At 38.4% G+C, this 20,764-nt stretch overlaps 1 protein-coding gene across 3 annotated transcripts; it reads right to left on the bottom strand.

The window, feature by feature from the left end:
* Positions 1–1,975: 1,975 nt before the first annotated feature.
* elf2a (E74-like factor 2a (ets domain transcription factor)) lies at positions 1,976–20,724 on the bottom strand. 3 transcript variants are annotated; one of them, XM_063000574.1, is made up of 9 exons: positions 20,387–20,724; positions 15,797–15,930; positions 14,928–15,138; positions 6,978–7,070; positions 6,461–6,571; positions 6,199–6,279; positions 5,473–5,665; positions 5,094–5,375; positions 1,976–3,179 (listed from the first exon to the last, which is right to left on the bottom strand). In XM_063000574.1, exons 2-9 carry the CDS (start codon positions 15,869–15,871, stop codon positions 2,729–2,731), a joined length of 1,497 nt encoding a protein of 498 aa, XP_062856644.1. In that variant the 5' UTR covers positions 15,872–15,930; positions 20,387–20,724; the 3' UTR covers positions 1,976–2,728. The 3 variants fall into 3 exon arrangements, with proteins under 3 accessions (XP_062856644.1, XP_062856645.1, XP_062856646.1); XM_063000575.1 differs by lacking the exon at positions 20,387–20,724 and adding an exon at positions 19,880–19,929; XM_063000576.1 differs by lacking the exons at positions 14,928–15,138; positions 15,797–15,930; positions 20,387–20,724 and adding an exon at positions 9,194–9,252.
* Between the last annotated feature and the right edge of the window lie 40 nt (positions 20,725–20,764).

A 20,764-nucleotide genomic window follows, 5' to 3' on the forward strand; every position in this document is an offset into this window, starting at 1 on the left:
AAATGTTCTTAATGTTTTGATTTAGAATTGAAAGTGTAGTATTTTCAGTGCATTTGCATTTATGGAAATAAAAGTTATAATAATGATTTTGTGCTTTATTAACTTTTTTTAAATCACTGCTATTTTTTTGAACACTACTGTATACACAAAATAATCTGACACATAAAACAGTGTTAGAACAAACCCAGTAAATCTGGGCACACATTCTAGAAAATAGATCTATGGGCTGTTGTATTAAAATGTGAATAAAACACACAGCTATTTGTTACAATGCAAAGAAAACTTAAGAGCCCTGTATGAGAGGTATACACCTACACACATTGCTGGAAGTGAAGCTTACTTGTCTGTCATGTGGTTTTCTAGAATACAATTATTTGGACTTCGCACCTAACCTAACAAAATCACATTTTTGTAACATGTATAAAGATACGTATAAAGAACACCTGACCATGGTCTTGTTGGACATCCAATTTGAAGAGTGACCTCTATGTAATCTTTTCAGCTATAACAACAACCACTCTTCTAAGAAGGCTTATCTGTAGAAGTATATTTTGTACCAATCAGTCAAAAGAGCATTTGTATGTCTTGACACTGATGCTGGTCAAGAAAACATCAACTGGTGTTCCATTTCATTCCAAATCTGTTCAGTGGGACTAGGGTCAGGGCTCTGTGCAGGCCACTGGAGCTTTTCTTCATTTCTTTAAAGACCTTGTATTGTGCACAGGGGCACAGTCATGCTAGAACAGGAAAGGGCCTTCCCTAAACTGTTGCTGCAGAAAAATGGAAGCATGTAAATACCTTTATACATGAATAAAAAAAAATAGAAGGGGTGTCCCAATACTTCCATATAGTGTACACAGTCATTTTTAGTGAAATTTTACCTTAGAACTCATTTTCAGAAAGGTCAAAACATTTTGTAAAACACAGTTAAAAGAGAAATCTGTGATTATTCCTAGTGCATATAGGAGCACTTTAAAGTTCTACAATTACTGACTGTAGTCCATTTCTCTACATACTTTTAGCCTGCTTTCACCTTGTTCTTCAATGGTCAGGACCCCCACAGAGCAGGTATTATTTAGGTGGTGGATCACTCGGCACTGCAGTGACACTGACATGGTGGTGGTGTATTAGTGTGTGTTGTGCTGGTATGAGTGGATCAGACACAGCAGCGCTGCTGGAGTTTTTAAATACCGTGTCCATTTACTGTCCACTCTATTAGATACTCCTACCTAGTTGGTCCACCTTGTAGATGTAAAGTCAGAGACGATCGCTCACCTATTGCTGCTGTTTGAGTTGGTCATCTTCTAGACCTTCATCAGTGGTCACAGGACGCTGCCCACGGGGTGCTGTTGGCTGGATATATTTTTGGTTGGTGGACTATTCTCAGTCTAGCAGTGACAGTGAGGTGGCTCCATCAGCATTGCTGTGTCTGATCCACTCATACCAGCACAACACACACTAACACACCCACCACCATGTTATTGTCACTGCAGTGCTGTAGTGGTTCTGGGAGAGTCCTGACAAAGCATGCAGAGAAACAGATGGACTACAGTCAGTAATAGAACTACAAAGTGCTTCTACATGGTAAGTGGAGCTGATAAAATGGACAGTGAGGTTTTAATGTTATGGCTGATTGGTGTGTATTTTTTTCCCCTCAATAGGAGATAGATCTGGATTGCAGACGACCACACTGTTGTGTAGACAATTTACAAATTCTTTCTTTTACAAAATATCCTAACTGGAAATGAAAACTGTATTTAATATTAACAGAGTTGATCAGTGTACTCAAGTACTGATGATACCTGCTGTATGTCCAGAAAGATAAGTGCCAGATAATAGGCCAGTTTTACTAAGATTGTTGTGGTCTGGTTTTGGATTTAGGATTTATAATGAAGTAAAGCAACATTCTGAAGAGCTGGGTCATGTGTCAAACAGGAACAAAAAAAGAAAGCACTTAAAAAGACATTTGTGCATAATAATAACTTCTATATTTAAATTTACTTGGATACAAGCTTGGATAGGAGTACAACAAAATAGAAGCTTCAAATATTGACCATTATTTAGTTCAAACAAACATGTGCGCTTCTCCCTTTTTTACACAAGTAAATAAGACAAGGAAATGTGTGGTGGAGACGACAAGATAGAACAGGCGTAGTCGGAAAGAAATGCATCAAAAAGATACTGGAGAAATACAAAGTGAAATGATTACATTCTACAAAGTTGAAAGAGCTCCTCTAAACATGGGTGCTTTTAAAATTGTAATAATAAAAAAAAATAATAATAAAAAAAAAAAATACTGCCTGATACAAAATATAAAAAAAAAATTCTTATTTCATATTTACACAGAGAAAAGCTTTATAAGTTCAGAGAAAACAAAAGATTTGTGATTGCTTGTCTTTTTACATGTTACAACAAGTATTCAGTCGTTTTATTTACAGTGTCCTGTTTACTTCTGTCCAGTTATAGCTCACTGCCATAAACTCGGCGGTCTGTGTCAACAGGTCAATGGGTCAATGGGTCAGATAGGGCAAAACTATACAACAGCTGGAATAAACAAAAAAAAAACCAAGCCATCCTCTGCGCTGATGCATCACTACCTACATAATAAGGCTGGAGAATGATTCCTGCAATCATAGTGTTGGGGCACGAATGTGGGGTTTATGTGTAGTGCTGCTTGGTTTTAATCTCTCAAGTCCTCATGATGACGTTCTCTTGTTTCTTTTTAGCTTCAGCTCTGGGTGATGGCCTGGACAGCGACAGCGCTTTCTGCCAGAGGCTCGAGCTTTATGACCTTGACATCTCGCATGGTCACAGAAGGCTCTGCACGCACAGTGACCGTGTTGGGGGCGTGGGTGGTGGTGGGCATGGCAAGATGCAACACCTGGGCACCCGTAAAGGGCGCAAGAGTGCGAAGTGTGATGGGCGTTCCTGGTTTAGCCGCCGTTGCGGGGAGCGTGATGAGTTGCAACGTGATGCGCTCGCCGTTCTGGCCTTGTGCTGGCACCAGTGTGGGCATGGTCTGCAACAGCAACTTTCCCGCACTGTTGGTCCCCGCAACCGTGCCACCTGCCGTCAGGACTGGAGAGGAGGCGTGGGGTGAGTTTATGGTCACCGTGGAGACTTTCTGACCCTGGGCCGTCGTCATGACCATCGGCACCTGTATGGCAAGCCTCATTGTCCTAAGATTGAGAAGTGGAGGGATAAGACAAGGGGAGAGGGAGTGAGGATGAGAGGAAGATGAAGGAGTGATTTTCTTCTAAACATTTTTACTTTAAAACAAAAAAACAAATGTTTTTACATTAAAAAGGACAAAAGTTGAAACATTATAATAAACACTACGTAAGAGATACAGTCAGGATAATGTATTCAATCAGTTTAGTTTTTGTTATTTTATATAGCTTCAGTGCATATAGCCACTTAACATTTACACACAGTATCTTTTTTGACTTTATTATATACACAGAGCCACTGTTGTCAATCACAGCTCTGAGCTTTCTAATAACAGATCACTGATTCTCACTCTTCTTGTACCAGCTCAAAAACCCAGATTTTGGGGGTGCCTGGGTGGCACAGCTGTCTAATGCACTGAGATCTGTTATCGGTCGCCCATGCACCTACACAGACTTGATTGGCTTTGTCTGAAGGAGGGCGGGTGGAGGAGATTCCTCATTAGGTATGGGCCTTGGTCAAGGTAGTAGTGTGCACCAGTAGAGAAAATACAACTGGGTAACTGGATACAAGTACAGATAAAGGGAAATATGCATAAATACAAAATAGAACAAAGAAGCAAAAAAAGGGAATTGGATAAGGTGTTGCATCCTTTTAAAAAAGTTTTGCATCCCAATTTCTGTAAAAACACCACTTATTTATTTGGTTGCATTTCTGTTATATAATAATTATAAGCTTTATGCTGCTGTTTTGATTTGGAATGTGCTGAATCTTTTTTCTTTCCCAATCCCTGTTAAAGAGTGCAGTGAGTGTTTGCTTTTTACATTATAGATAAAGCTGCACAGCTATCTGTTGAAGCTCATTAAAACAAATGAAAACAACAAAAACGTGGGTAAAATATACATGACGATTAAATAGATCGGCACTAAGAATTGGCACTTCATTTTCGAATTGTTTTACCAAAAGTTAGTCTAGAAGCAACTTATGGCCAAAGGTTTATGGAAACCTGACCGTTAGCTTGTTTGACATCCCTTTTTCAAAGCATGGTCATTAATATAGTTTCACTAATTGTATATGGCCAATTGGAAATAAAAAGGGAAATGAAAAAATTGAATTTAATAATAAAAAATTATAAATCAAAAACATTATTCTTTACAGTCTTGCTTGGAAGGGGAAAAGATAAAAAAGAACACTGACTGACTGAAAACAATTCTACTGAATTTAACACTGCTTTATACCTTAATTTCTATTAAAAAAAGTGAAAATAAACATCTTGTTAACTTCTATGGCCTTGTTCCTCTGTTGACAATACATCCTTACATATGTTGTTCTGTTCCAATTATGCTGCCTCCATTCCTCCAAGGAATTGTTTGTTTATTCAGCAAATGAGAGGCAAACCCCAATTATTCTCATCTTAAAATGCTTAGCTCATCATTGCACAACTCTGGTCTTGAAGGGCTGGTCTAAGTGATTTCTTACTGCATAAACACACTAACCTGTGTGTGACTCGTGCCTCGGTTGTGCAATGCTGCTCTGGCATTTATGTTTTAATTCAGGGGTACATTTAGTTAGATGGAGTTATTTAAACCTAACTGGATGCAGAACTATCCTGGTTTTAAGGAAATTATGCTCACATTCACATTTTCTGCATTTAGCAGACACCTTTATCTAAAGTGACACAGTACTGTGACAGCAATTGAGAGTTAAGGGCTCAACAGTAGCAACCTGGCAAAGGTGGGGCTCGAACCAGTGACCTTTTGGTTACTAGCCCAGTACCTTAAACACTAGGCTACAACATCCCTTTTCCAAACCATGGTATGACATGATTACATGCCGGCCAAATAATGTTTTTATAGCTTAAAGTATAACTAAAAAACAGGACACTTATTTTTAGAATTAGAATTGACAAACATCCATGACATTACCTAGGGCCTGTTGCAGAAACTGGAGTCTGTTGCACTGACATGATGCCTTCGGGTCCTGAGGTAATAATGCTGATTGGTGTTGTAGGTGAGACTGGAGAGATTCTTTCCTTCCTTCTCCGTGGAGTTGTGCAGTCTGATGCTGTAAGGCTCTCTGTCTTGCCCTTCTCCACACAGTCTTCCATGTCATCGTCGATAAAGACAATGTCTTTGGGCATCTCCTTAAACTGGTACACCAGCCTCTGGCCCTCTACCTTTGAAAGAATGCCTCGCTGGTAGTAATACCTGCGCACGCAAAGACAATGTTACAAACTTACTAAACTGACAATTGAACAGCATTTATATCTGTTGCATATGTGGTAAATGTCAACTTTTTACATGCCTGAGTGCTCTTCCCATAGTCTCATAGTTCATGTCCGGTTTGTTCTTGTGCTTGCCCCACAGTTTGGACACCGCCTTGGAGTCCACCAGCTTAAAAATGCCCTTTTCTTTTTCAGTCCACTTGATATACTTGGGGCAAGTTTCTTTATCCTGCAGGAGGTCTAGGAGAAACTCCCACAGGTATGTGGTGGTGCCTGCAATGCACATCAGATATCACACAAATATATTAACCTACACTGCTTTGCTTTAGCTTAACTGTACAGTAATTAACACTAACACCAACTGAGTGTTAAAAGCTCCAGGAGAATCTTTATTTAGGCAAAACCTTAAGGAAAGAGAGTGGATGAGCTGCTGGACAGGTTAGCAAAGAGACAGAGGTTTGGTGAGCAGGCATGAGGGTGGGCGAATAAAATAACATACAACCACACAGATGTAAGTAGGTAAGTGTGAAGGTAGGTAGGGCAAGTGAGCAGGTTGAGAGTGCAAATGTGTTGAAAACTAAGCAGCCAGGCAAGTGAGGAGCTGAGTAAGAAGGTTAAGTAGGAAAATAGACAGTAGGATTAGCAGGAGGGTAAGCATAAAAGACAAGGGTTGGTGCAAGGAAATTGTGGGTTAATATAGAAACAATTTTTTTTAAAGATTGAAACCTACACTCTATCAAAGCCCATGACATACTTGGACACCAAGCCTTTTTTCTCTAATTTACAAACAGGGCAGACACACTTACCCTTGCTTTCTTTTGATTTCCGCTTATATATGATATCTAAAGAGCCATCGCAGCATCCTCGTGGCAATTTGGACTTCCGACCTGATAAAAAAAAAAAAAAGAAGACAAGGCAAACATATATTATGGCAAACACTGCCACCCACTGGCACTATTGTGATTAGCATTTATGATCTCATAAATGCTCATAACAGTAATGTTTTCAAACACGACTTATAACTGCTTAGCTTCATTGATGTGAGATAACAGTTTTGATATGCTGTACCTCTCTTCTTTTTTTGCAGGTCTACTTGCTGCAGCACACTGTTGGATTCCTCCATGACTGTGCCCATCTCCTCAGTTCTCACCTCCACCTCCATCTCAGACAGAAGCTCCTCTACAGATGCATACAGAGAACGTGCATCAGGACAGCAATGCAAATCAGTTACCAAAAATACTGGAAACACCAAAGCTCTCTATATATGAAGATTGATGTGACCCATAAGATCCAACATGTAAGATATGTATCCTGTCCGGGTTAAATTTCAGCAGAGAAAGGGACAGGGTTGAAAAGGGTCTCTTCCTGCTGTCGCTGCAATATGCAATCTCCGGGACATGTCCAAGAGCCTGCACAGGGTGTGGTTGGCTCTCTGTATGAGATATAGCCATGTGGAAATGCAACACTGGCAGGTGATAAGAAGCAGCCACACAATGAAAAAAATAACCAGACTTCTTTGGGATCTAGTAACTAAACTGTGAGCGAGAAAAATATACCTGCAGGCAGAGAACATGTGGGTTCATACCTGGGCTGTGGTCTCCATGCAAGCTGGCTGGAGAGTCCATGTGAAGCAGAGCTTCAGCTGCTTCAATGGTTTTGTCATGAACAGATACCTCCACTGGAAGAGAGAACAATTAACATTAGGACATTTACAGAAACTGTTTCAAACATGTATAGTGGTCTACTTAATGTGTTGCCCTTCGTTCTAATGATGCATGCGGCCCAATAGACAACAGACTATTGACAGTTAATGAGAACGCAAAAGGCTAAACAGTACAAATACATATTTGCTACATATATTAGACTCCTAGACCCAGAAATACTGAAATAATGAATAATGAAACAATTTCAAAAGCAGAGCACAAAAATGCAAACGGTCTCCAGAACATGATGTATTACTTGATACTAGCAATATTTTGTCAAGCTCAAAAGTAGTCAGCAAGACCCACATAAAGGTGTCATAAATTTCAAGTGTTAAATGAAGGACATTGATTTGGAAAAATAATAGACAGGTCTGTTCAAACACAATGTGTAGTTGACGGTGTAGTTGACTTTTTAAAGTAAAAATAAATGAACAGACCAAGAACAAATCTCTGCACTTTTATTCCTAATTTCATTTTTATTTGCTGAATTGAGCACGAAGGGTAAAACAATCACAATTATTTACATGCAAATGTTATGGCATATTGGTTAATGCACCTTTTATGAGACTGTTCAATTTAGAAATACAAACATCAATTCTGCTATATTGTTTATTATACGTTTATATACAGTGTACCTTTTTATTATTTAACTTGTATGTATGTTGACACCTGCACCAAAAGACATTCCTTGTACATCTGGTACTTGGCGAATGATAAAGATTCTGATTCTGATCAACAAGCCAGTTTTGTTACTTTGTTACAATTAGTAGATAATGTCGTTAATTTGTAAATAACTAAAAAAAAAGCAAACCATAAAGGATATAAACAAACCCTATCTCTTCTTTACTAGATGTGACTGATTTTGGCAGTTTTACTTTGACTGTGTGTATTGCACTTTTCTTGACATGTCTAAACTTTAAAACTGAGTCTAACTGTATATACTATATGTAGAAGAAACACTGTACCAAAGTTCACATTAGAACAAGTTTAGCACACACTTGATAATAGATTGACTGTAAATAATATAAGGTATAAATATCGAGCTTGTGAGGCTCAGTCTCGTGTCGCTAATAAACAAAGAGCGACTTCCGTGTTTACAAACTTATCTCCTTTCCCTCCGGACACAAGTTGACGTCCAGATTTAGTAAACCCGCCCAGTAATCTGATTGGCTGAATGGAGATTTCGACTCAGCATCTTAGCTTCGCCATTGGCTAGACAAGATATATATTTAAAATGTGTGTTCGAGGGGCTGTCAGTCATCGAACAACACACCCATTCACTTTAAATACTTCCGCCATCAACAGCAGAATTAAAAAAAAGAGAAACTAATTTAACAAAGCAACAGCAAAAATAGGTTTTAATACACAAGTTAACGAAATCATAAAAGCATTTTACGTCACATAGTTTCGTTCATCATATTGATTAGGACTGATCAATTAACTGGAGATCGAATTTCTTTTTTTTATCGTCACGTACAACAAAAAACATGCTTCATTTCATAAAAAAAGATCCAGTTACACGCATTGGTTCTGTAATTATATGATGCGTAAATATCACATAATAGATCATATTTACATACATTAATATTTTCATATAACAGCTGACAAGCGCGCTTTTTCATTTTAGAAGACAGAAAACACGCTTAAACAATACAATAAAAAATAAAAAAACAAAAACAAAGCTCAAACCAAACGCATACAACTATGGAGGGGAATCGGACAGCGTGCTCATTGTGAGGGGGGAAAAAACACAACATCCAGCCAAACTTCCTGCTTCCCACCACTTACATCAGTCCCGCTACATGGGACACGGAATAAAACGCAATCTCTACACATAACATTAAAAACCCCGCTCAGCTACGCGCAGATGAAATCATTATTTACTGCTTAAAGACAATCGAAAATAAATAACACTATTATAGTTTTCCAGTGTTACAGATGCGAGTTATCTTTACTTCCTGATTAAAGCCAGCACCGCTGCATCCTGCACTTCCGAGAGGAACATCCTCTCAAACTCGTGCACTTAACTAAACACAGCAAAGCATGCCCACATTCCCGCGGTAACACTGCCATAATCACTACTGTGTTTATCCTTTACCGGCTTTGATTAGTAAATCCAGCTGATTTTCTGGTTCCTCGTAAAATTGAGCCGCCATATTTTCCGTTTGCAAGTAGCAGTGTACGCGGGCAGAACTACTTTCCGTAGTAAGGCACAATTTAGGTCGCGTTACCTATATCACTCCGCACACAATAGGAAACGCTACAAGTGGGCCCGAGCACACCAATATCACTCCGCCCCAGTTTACAAAGTTTACAATTACTCCAAATCACCTCTAAAACCTAAACATTATTATTTTTTCAATTTTATTTTTTAGTAATCGGCATATTTATGTCTGTTCTTAAAACTGCATTATTCCATCTATAGAAAAAAAAAAACAAGTTCTAATGTGTTATTTAAACATGCAGCAATACCAATGTCTCTCTACAGCAAGCAATTCATCACGTTCGGCTCTTTTATTTCATTTTCATCGACCGCTTTTATACCAGTCAGGGTCGCGGTGGGTCCATTTCCACCAGGGAACCAATGGGTGCAAAGCAGGAATACCCTAGACCACGGGTTTTCAACCTTTTTGGACATGCGCCCCCCTTCGTCAACCATCGCACAGAAACCATTGAGAAAGCTCTTGACAAGCTAAAATAACATAATGAACACTGTGCACATCATACATATGATGCAATTTTGCTGATTGAAAATATTTACTTCAAAAAGATAATATAGTCCGATCCCATCTGAGCCGATTCTATGAGCACATTATATAAATTCGTGGTTTACTTCGTAAATTGTAAGCGGTTCTTGCTTTTGTAGATAAGAGCAGAAAACGTTACTTCACAGAGCCAAGCAGAGGCAAAAGTACATCAATTACTAAGTTCGTTAGTTCAGGATGATCTGCTTCGACTGACAGAAAACTTTTAGCTCCACAGGCAGAATGAGTCTGACTCGGTTACCAATCTGTGGCAATAGCAGTTTAATTAAGTCTGAGCTTTTTAAGGTAGGCAAGTCACACAAAATGTTCCAGTAGCTGGTGTTTATTTAAAACCACAACATTCATTAATGACAGTAAACACGGAGAGATGACTGAGAAAAGAAACTTACGCGTTGCTTTATATACATCGACTACTAAATCACTTATATCGATACTGTGAACAGAGCATCTCTCTTAAAGACACACACGTCCTATAACAGTCGTTGCTTTTGTCACCGGTTTATCTTTGCTGTTAACCCTATTTTTTTAGTTTTTTTCCAGACTGAACTGGATAACATTAAACGTGCGTGTGTGTGTGGTCGGTAAGACCAATCAAATATGTCTCCTGTGGGTGAAAAATGAATTGCTTTAGTTTTAAAAGTAAAAATATCTCGTAATGCCACGCCCCCTGGTCAGGCACTCGTGCCCCACAGGTTGAAAACCCCTGCCCTAGACAGGGTGCCAATTTATTGCAGAGATTCCATTCACTGCACAATGCCACCCTATGAACAGTAAGCTGGGTGCTAGCCCATTAACACTAGGATCAAGAGCTTGAACCATCACCTTTTTTTAAATGTTTACTGAGGACTTTTTTAATGGGAAATTCTGCTGGGTCCGAAATATACATACAGCGACATCATCAAATGAACTTTAATAATTTGGTGGGGGGGAAAAGTTCTGCAATTACATCTCCTAATTTCTTATTAGTTAAGAGTGACTTTAACTGGTCGCTTCACTGTACAAAAATAAATAGGGCTAGTTTAATCAAAAACATCAAAAAAGTATTAGAAACCGGGATCAAGTTCACTTCTAATTCATAATAGAACTTCTGGTCATTCTTAGATTACTTCTAACAATCTTGGACAAATTTCCTTTTAGAATAAGGTAACAGTTTTTATTCAGATCTTGGCAACAGACCACTGTTCCTTGTACTTTTTAATTTAATTTATATGGGCACAAAGTAGTCACCAGCCGTAGCCAATGATAACCACTCACAATGTTTTTAAGTAATCGACATTGCTTAAACTTCATTTTCAGAAAACGTGGGACATTCTGTAAATTGCAGTAAAAAATAAAAATCTGTGATTTGTTCATTCTCTCAAAACTTCATTTAACTGACAAATGTACAAAAGGTCCAATGTTAAATTCTAAAGATTTACACACTAACCTAATTGTATTTTGTAAATATAAAAAAGTGTAGAAATTTATGCCAACACACTCAAAAAGTAAGGACAGAGTCACATCACCTTTCCCATTAATTACACTTTTAATTCGTTTCGGAACTAAGGACACAAATTGTTGCAGTTTTGCAAGTAAATGCTCTGGTCAATCTGGCTTGATACAACACTTCAGCTGCTCAACAGTCAATGGTCGCTGTTGTCTGATTCTCCTGTTCATGTTGCATACATTTTCAATAGGAGAAGATTGGTTTGTTTGTTTATTGGGATTTTAACATCATGTTTTACACTCTTTTGGTTACATTTATGACAGGAACGATTACTCATTACACAAGATTCATCAGTTCACAAGGTTATATCGAACACAGTCATGGACAATTTAGTGTCTCCAATTCACCTCACTTGCATGTCTTTGGACTGTGGGAGGAAACCGCCCCACCTGGGGATCGAACTCAGGACCTGCTTGCTGTGAGGAGACAGTGCTACCCACTTAGCCATCGTGCCGCCCGAGAAGATTGTACCAATCTTGCAGGCAGGCCAGCCAAGCACACTAGTCTCTACAAAGCCACACTGTTGTAGCACATGCAGAATTAGGCCTGGCATTGTCTTGCTGAAAACACGTGATCATTTATGCATGCATTTATAATGGTATTTTTGCATATTGGAATGCCATGGGCACTGATGCGCCCCCATACCATGACAGTTGCTGGCTTTTGCACATTTTGCAAAACTGTCTGAATAGTCCTTTTCATTGGCATTAAGACCTTGACGTCTGTTTTTTAGGAAGCTAAATCATAGACTAATCTGACCATAGCACGTTTCCACTATCTTTCAGTCAATCTGAGATAAGCACAGGCCCAGACAACTCAACAGTGTGTCTGCGCAGAATTTATGCATGGCTTTTGTCTTTGCGGAACAGTGTATCAGGCTACATTCTTAAATGCATTAGCACACTGTGTTTTCTATGTGGCTATACTTCACGTCACAGTAGAAGGACAGTTTCTCATGCAAAGCCATCTGAAGGCTCAAAGGTCATGCCAAAAGGTTTTCCTGGCTTTGTCCTGTACAGACTGAGATTACTTTGGATTCCCAAAATCTTTTCACAATAGTATGTCAGGTAAATGATGGAAGACATTATTTGCAATCTTGCGTTAAGAAATGTTTTTTTAACTGATTCTTTCACAAAGTTTGGTACATATTGGTAAGCCACAACTTATATTTGCTTGCAAAGTTTTTGGTGGATCCACCTTTCATAATCAATTATGATGCGGTCACCTGTTACCAATTTACCTGCTTACTGTAAAACATGAGTAAAATAAATACTCAAACTTTTTTTTACATCCTTGTTTTAGCAGATTAAAAAGAGCTTATGAGGGCTGCTTTGTATAAAGTCCATGACAGGTAGTAGAGAATAGGCTTCTACCTTGAGGATAGAACAGTGTTGTGGTAGGCAGATGCTGTGGTGACTGGTAGTGGTTTGAACAGTTTGAGGATGACTACTGGTTTCTTCATTTCTCATGGAGGGGGCCGTTGGTGTGCAATGAAATGAAATGGTTTCATTTGTTTTGGTTTTTTCATACAGATGACATAAATATACTGGTTACTAAAGATGGCTTGGAAAGCTGGGTTCTGTTTGTTTTCTTGGGGCTTGATGCTGCATTAAAGACCTATTTGTTTTCTCCTTATGTGAAGTGGGGATTTGCTTGCTTTGACGTAAAGGCTTTCCACTTGTGGTGTTCTATATGCGTGGTGCTTCCATAGTCCAGCTAAGACCAAACTAGGATTTTGTATAAATGTTCTAGTCAAATCTGCTCCCCACCTTGTGCTGGCAATAATTTGTATAATGTTTAGGATCTTCAAACATTTTTTAGTTGTTGGATATGGAGATTAACAAAAAGTGTACTGTCCATTATCAGTCCTAGGAATCTAGTCTTTGGATGATGGAAGTTTTGTGTTTTTTACTTAACACATTTAGCGTTATCCTTCTATTAAGTTTAGATTCATGGCACTTAGCAGAACCTTTTTTAAAATAAAAGGCAAGTTCAACTGTGACCATGTATGCAAGCAACTGAGGGTTGAAGGCTTTGTTTAAGGGCTTAACAGTGGCAACTAAGCAGTGGTGGAGTCTGAACCAGCAACCTACTGAATAATAGTCTATTTAATAATATTTAATAATAATGAATAATAGAATAATTGCAAACTCAATTAGAATAAACCAAATTACACAAAAACTCAGAACTAAATATCTGACTTATTGGGAAACTGAAACTAAAGCTCAGAGTAAAATGCAGTGTTAATTGGCCCTACTGTACAGTACAGCAAATTATCTGAGCACAGTATCCGACCCTAAATTAAGAAACACCCTGACGAGGTACAGACTGAGTGCACACGACCTGGCCGTGGAGACGGGGCGACACACCCGGTCCTGGCTGCCCCGGGAGGAGAGGTTGTGCCAGCACTGCGCTCTCAGTACAGTAGAGACGGAGCTGCACTTCCTCACCCAGTGTACCAAGTACCATCACATCCACCAGTCACAATTCTTCCCTGAATTCAACACCGTCATCCCCAACTTCAACTCCCTCCCAGACCCCGACAAACTGCCCCACCTACTGGGGGAGCACAGAGAGAGCTGCACACTAGCAGGACTCTATACACACACTTGCCACCAGGTGAGGGACAGTGAGGGACCATGTCTCATACACACACACACACACACACACACACACACACACACACACACACACACACACACACACTGATCATTATTACTACCTCATTACTGTAAATATTATAATTTTTATTGTTATTATTTTGCACTGTTTTTATTAATATCTTATTCTATTTCATATTTTTTGCACATGTAACTGTTTTGTATATATTTGTTCTTTCTTATTGTTATTTTTATTATTTCTCTCTAACTTGCTTTGGCAATATGAATGTCCTTATTTGTCATGCCAATCAAGCTTCTTTTGAGTTTGAGTTTGAATAGTCCAGTACCTAAACCACGGAGCTTTCACTGTCCACAGTTTCTACTCTGAACAATCAATTAGCTCTTTGCAACAAGACCGGGTCATGTAAGCCTAAAGCTGCTTTCACATGATAAGAATGTTGTGCTTCGTTCACAATGAGGTAAGAATTTTGTTTAAGCCTTTCACACGATACGAGGCAAAACCAAATTACCAAAAAAGGAAATGGGTTAATGAAACTTTGTATATTGTTCTTACATGTTGAACTGAACAGATCAGGGTTTTGTGCAACAGTGAGAGTTTTTCTCCACCATGTCTGTTTCACCTTTAGACTACGTCATATAAACAATTCATGTCACTGGCGGCACTTTGAGGAGGTCAGCGGCAAAATGGGTCAAAGTTCAATCAGATTAAACGTGTGGCACATGTGCATGGTAAGGGACACCGCCTCATTCCATAGGAGGAGTTTGCCGTGTATAATGTGAATGTAGCCTAACAAACAGTTTACAACATATGCAGTACAACAATGTGAACACAAGCACCGTGCTAAAGGCCCTCCAGTCAACTATTCATCTATGAACTTCAAATGAAGATGAATGAATGTAATAGACTACTATTACTAGATCGGCAATTCTTTACTGTAAGCAGGCTGTAAAAATGCTTACCTATGCCAGCATCTTGCAGCTCTGTCTCCACCACCTGCTCCACCACCTGCTCCTCTGCCACATCCTGCATTACGTAGGTGTTTTCATCATCGTAGACGAGCACCTGAGCGGCGTAGCACTGTTCCACTTCAGCGCTGTTCACCTGCTCCACGATTACCGCAGGACACTCAGCCTCGTCGTCGGTCAACATCATGCCATCAGAACACACCTCCTAAGTGCACAGACAGACATGCTCAGGACAGACAGCAGTGGACACAGCAACTAGAATCTCCTATATAAGATGAACAATTCTTAAAAAAAAAAAAATAAAAAATAAAAAAATGCACTACAGAGGAAATAAACAACACAGAGCCATACACTGAGACACACAATCACAACACACAGAAATCGCTCAAGTCAGGGATAAAAGAAATGCCTCTGAATCAGAACCTGTATGAAATAAATGACTGCAGGGTCATTAATAAATTACTATAAACATTAATTGAGTACACTTTTTCTATTTATGTTGACAAGTACATCTCAAGTGCTGTACAATATGTGTGCTTATTGTCAAGGGCTATACACAATGATGAACCAAAACATTAGGACCACCAGTCTAACAGGTTGCCAGTAAAGCTTTGCTTGCCGATACACAAAACATCAGTTTGCAGATACTACAGAACATCTGAAGGACTTCTCTGGTACCCAAAACAAGGGCAGTTCCAGCAGGCCCTTTAACTTCTGGCAATTGTGAATTGTTTAAGGAACAATAGTTTTGTTGTTTTGTAGAAAGTTGTTTTGAGATGGCTCTCCAATGCACATCCGATGAAGGTAATCACAGATTAATACAGGACAAATGATAATAATAGTAACATTATGTGAAGACATACCTGCTGTACCTCCTCATCTCCAGTCACATACTCCAGCACATTCCCTCCACCATCTATTACCACCACAGAGGTCATGACTCATTCCTCTGTGCCACACAGCAACCCTGAATGTCAGCTCCAGAACTCCAGCAACCCTAATAAACAAAGCAAATTCATCGTTAAGGGTCATCTTGCTCTGCTGTATTTACAAACCCCATTCCAGAAAAGTTTTGTAAAAACACAATAAAAAGAAAAATGTGATTTGTTTTTTAAACTGATAATAGTATAAAGAAAATATTTCTAAATGTTTTCACTAATCAACTTTATTGTATTTTGTAAATATAACATATTTAGAATTGGATGCCTGTAACACACTGCAAAAAAGTTGACATACTTGAATATTCTATAAACGTTTCACACTCATTTTGCATCTGTCTCAACATTGTTGGGGTGTGCTGCAGACATCAAATTTTAATTCTATTTACAAAATACTCTTTCTACTTCTGACAGTTATTTAGAAAGACGCAAGAGAATTAAACACTCGAGAGAAGTAACAAATCCCATATTCTTAGTTTTATTGCATTTTACAAAATTCCGCAACTTTTTTGGAAAGGTTTGTAACAGTTGTATGCAATACAAACATATTTAAACTTCCTTAAGGCATAACTGTTAAATGTCTATATTTCTCATACATTGCATAACACACGCCAAATTATTCTATTAACAAAAAAAGGAACAGATAGCCGATAACAGTAACAGAAAAGTTTTCTTACTTCACACTAGTGTGGTACTATAAATGAGTGCTTTTGTTTTATTGCTTTACTTGACACATTTCTGAGGTTCTGGTTTATTTAGTTAAAATCTGCACTGTTAAACAACAAAAGAGCTGCTTTGCTTGGTTGACCTCTAAGATAGCAGTACATTGACCAAGAGCAAAGCCACTCAGCTAAGTCAACCTTTGAGGCGGCAGATGATACGCAATAGCTAAAGCCCTAACTGTACCAGCTAAAATGTGAAAAAACAGCCATACATTATTTCATTAAAATGTAGTAACCTGGTTCGCAGTTGGTCAGAAGGCTAAATCCTTTGCAAATCATTTAAACGTCATATACAATTGGAGTGCTTTACTATTTATGGCTGGTTTAACTTACTAAAAACTGCATACATGTGTTGTTTTTCCGTTTCCTTTTTTGCATCTGCTTCCGTATTAAGGGGTAACAGTGGGTCATTTGCCTGCATATCCGATTTGACAGGTTTTTTTTATGCCAGATGCCTTTTCTGCAGATGCAACCCCCCTTATTTTATCTGGCCATGGGACCAGCACTGAGAGGGATGGATGAATTTCAGGAGGTTCGTGAATATAAAAATTCTTATTTAAGTTTAAAGTTCTGTTTTTTCATCTTCTTGGCAAATGTGGTTCAAAAACAGATCTTGAAGTATCCTATAAGGTTGCTTATTGCATTGTCGAGACACATACGATTGGACAGACCTTAGTAAAGCCATGTGCCATTAAAATTGTAGAGCTTGTTTGTACCTTAAAGCAAAATAAAAGAACTGAAGCAGTGCCATTGTCAAATGATGTTATCCACTTCAGAAGTCAACATTTTTACTAATATATTAAGACAATTAATGTGAGAATCGAAAGATACACAATTTCCGTTTAGCAGGCAACTGAATAAAAATCACTGATGTCTCTTAGTGCAGCCAGCTCATGGTTTTCATCCGTTACATGAATTCTGATGCCATCAAAGAAGAATGAGAGCATTTATGGCTTAGCTTACTTGGCTGATATTTTTGGCCATGTAAATAAGGTAAATCGTTTGATTCAAGGCCCTGCAGTAACCATTACTGATGCTGCTAAAAGACTACAAGCTTTTCTGACCAAGCTGCCACTGTGGAAGGGAAGACAACTATTCCAACTTCTTCATGTTAGAAGTGCTCTTGCAAAAAATAAAATCAAGAATGACAAAGCCCTGTCCATTGCTCTGAAGAGAGATATCTGCAGACATTTGGATACACCGCAAGACTCAAAGGTTATTTTAGGTGAAACATGGATTCATAATCCTTTCCTAGCTGACTTAGACACTATCAGTGATAAAGACCTTGCCAAAGATGACCTAACTAAACTAAAAACACAAATTATACAAAATAAATTCAACCCAAAGAGTCTTGAAGAGTGTTGGTTTGCTACTACACTTGTTAAAATCATTTGGATGTCAAAGATGCCTTCCATGTTGCCTTGTCAAAGACCACTGCACAATTGTATCTCCTTATTTACATTTACATTTTCGGCATTTAGCAGAGGCTTTTATCCAAACCGACTTACATCACAGTGTACAGCTTGAGCAATTGAAGGTTAAGGGCCTTGCTCAAGGGCCCAACAGCAGCAACCTGGTGGTGGTGGGGCTTGAACCAGCGACCCTCTGGTTACTAGTCCAGTGCCTTAACCACTAGGCTACTGCTTGCCTTATTCAAGACAAGCAACAAAGCAACAATAACCTTTACATTGAAACTTTGGGGACAGCTGCCGTTCTTCTGTTTAAAAAAGTTGGATGTGATTCAAAAGGCCTTTAAGCATTAAAACGTTTTAGTGCTACGTAATATAAGTCCCAGACAGTCAATGGTAAACAATGTCATACTTATATAATTTGTCTTTAATAAATAATATTGGTTGATAAGTGATATTTGTGGCAAAACTACAGTCAAAATATTACACAGGAAAATTACACTTGCTTGTGACCTGATTTTAAGTGCCTCTCCCACAACAAACGAACAAAAACAAACAAACAGGAAAGCAAAATGGAACAGGGCAGCTGGATTAAGAAGATGACAAGAACCTTTCTAAAGCTGTTAGGGTAAAACATCTGCAATAAACCCAAAATACCACATTACATTATCACATTTAAAAAGCAAACCCACATTTTTACATATTTATAAAAAAAAAATTTTTTTAACAGATTTTAACAGCTACATGAAAACAAAACAAAAACAGAAAAATAGAGTAGTATCCTCTCAGACCAATCATACAGGTTGCAGTGGAGTTGGTTTAATAAAAATGTCAAAAAGATGAAGGTTTGGCAAACATTCTGCATAAATCCTTCTTGCCTTTACAAGGCCAAGCTACAATATGTCCCACTTTTTAGCATAAAAGTAATTTAGCCTGTTCAGACAAAAGACTATCTGTTGACTGGATTTGCAAACAGCTATTTAAAAATGCACATTCGTCTGAACTGCATTGTTTTTATAAGAAAATAAAAAGGAAGAAAACCAAGGGTGGAGAAATAGGAATTAGGAAACATATTTTCACTTGATTTCCTGCTAAGCTTGTTTACACAATCTTTGTTCGTAACACAATTTCCTGCAACTAGCCTGGACACGAACAGATAGAAACGGCCTTAATGGCATTAATCATATTAATCATTATTTTGCTTTTGGGCAAATAGGGAATTTCTAGCCGGGTTTAGGAGCTTTTCTAATTTTTCTGACCAGACCAGATTAGATTTCAACTACAATCCAAATTCACTTATCCAGATTAAACAAAATGGCAATGCATAGACTTTTACATTTGAATCAAAAGTCTTTTTGTGTGACTAAACTCTCCCACATGACATTCACAGCTTGTAAAGTTTGTGGATGGATAAAGGGTGTTTCTGAAGACTAAAAAAGGGGTTTTCACCCTTATTCCCAGATCCACGTGGAAAGAATTAATCCTGAAATAAGTAATAAGTATGAAACATAAGTAAGACTAGTTTTCTTTGATTAAGAGAACTACAAGTACAAAGTAAATAAAGTGCCAGTTAAGACCTAATCAACTGGGATATTGTACAACTACAGATGTGTTTTAGTCACTTTGACAGACTAAGTAATCTGGAGAGAAAAAACACACAAACAAGAGAAGCCCTTGCTTATAAACACTGCATCTGGTAAAAAGGAGAAAGCGAATAAACAAGAATATACTCATTCTTCCTGTCATGTGCCCAGTGTTGCTCAGTAGCACTAGACCTATTGCAACCCTGACCAAAACCAAGTGGTTAGTAAAATGAAATGATTAAATAAACACTTTCACATATTCTCTGGAACCGCTGGAGTAATGAAACGCGTTACCTTGTTTGTTTAACTTATATTATTCTTCGAATCCTGCACTTAAGTATACATATTACATATGCAGCTCTGATGTAGTTGTGACAGCGGTGTCACATCTAGCTTGTCGTTTCATCATGCGAGCTGGCTAAGCCCAAAAAACGGCTAAATTTCAGCAAATAAATAATAACAAAATAAGACTAAACACAAATAAAGCATAACAAGCTGAGACAAAACTGTGACATATGTAAACAACCAAACTGAAAATGGCTTGCTAACTAGCAAAGAAACTGCGGCTCTATAAGCGCATACGTACTATGGTTTTAATGAGTACGCGCCAGCATTAACTGACAGATGGTGACGTACTACTCTGACCTACTATTTAGCACAGTAGTATGCAAGTCGTGCTCCGAGTAGGCCAGCAGAAGCTAAAGCTAGCCAGTCACTTCTCTGCTGTCAACCCAGAAAACTCGCAAACACGTCTAGCAATAACTTGAGTTGTTAGCCAGTAAAAATAATTTCACTTCTTACCCGTTGTGTTTCGGTTCCTTTATTATCCAAATGAAGCTGCTTTGCACAGGTTTAAAACCGCAGCTTCTACCGAGCAGGCTAAAGTAGGCTAATGCTAACAGCAACCTAGCTACGTAAATAAATAGCTCAGCTAACAATGTAGCCAGTCGTTCACTACGACCTGATTGTCGTAACTAAAAGTTTATAAATGTCCTCAAATTCGACAAAGTATAGCTGGAAAGCACTAAAACTACGCACAAACTTAGTATTTAGACTAAAGTGTGCTGTTTTTCTCCGCTCAGTGTCTCTGCAGACTCAAATGAAGCTCATCTGATCCGCAGCGCTGACAAACACCAATCTCTGACGTCACCAGGATACGGAGACGTCATCCAAAACACA

This window comes from Trichomycterus rosablanca, chromosome 8 (assembly GCF_030014385.1).
Source record: "Trichomycterus rosablanca isolate fTriRos1 chromosome 8, fTriRos1.hap1, whole genome shotgun sequence".
In the NCBI taxonomy this organism is placed as follows: domain Eukaryota; kingdom Metazoa; phylum Chordata; class Actinopteri; order Siluriformes; family Trichomycteridae; genus Trichomycterus; species Trichomycterus rosablanca.

What these genes read in the sequence shown, in the direction of transcription:
- elf2a (XM_063000574.1), bottom strand. Translation starts at nt 15,871, where the DNA reads ATGACCTCTGTGGTGGTAATAGATGGTGGAGGGAATGTGCTGGAGTAT. An exon ending in CCTGCAAAAAAAGAAGAGAG is followed by an intron (nt 6,280 to 6,460) that starts GTACAGCATATC and finishes TTTTTTTATCAG; the next exon opens with GTCGGAAGTCCAAATTGCCA. An exon ending in GTTTCTGCAACAGGCCCTAG is followed by an intron (nt 3,180 to 5,093) that starts GTAATGTCATGG and finishes TCTCAATCTTAG; the next exon opens with GACAATGAGGCTTGCCATAC.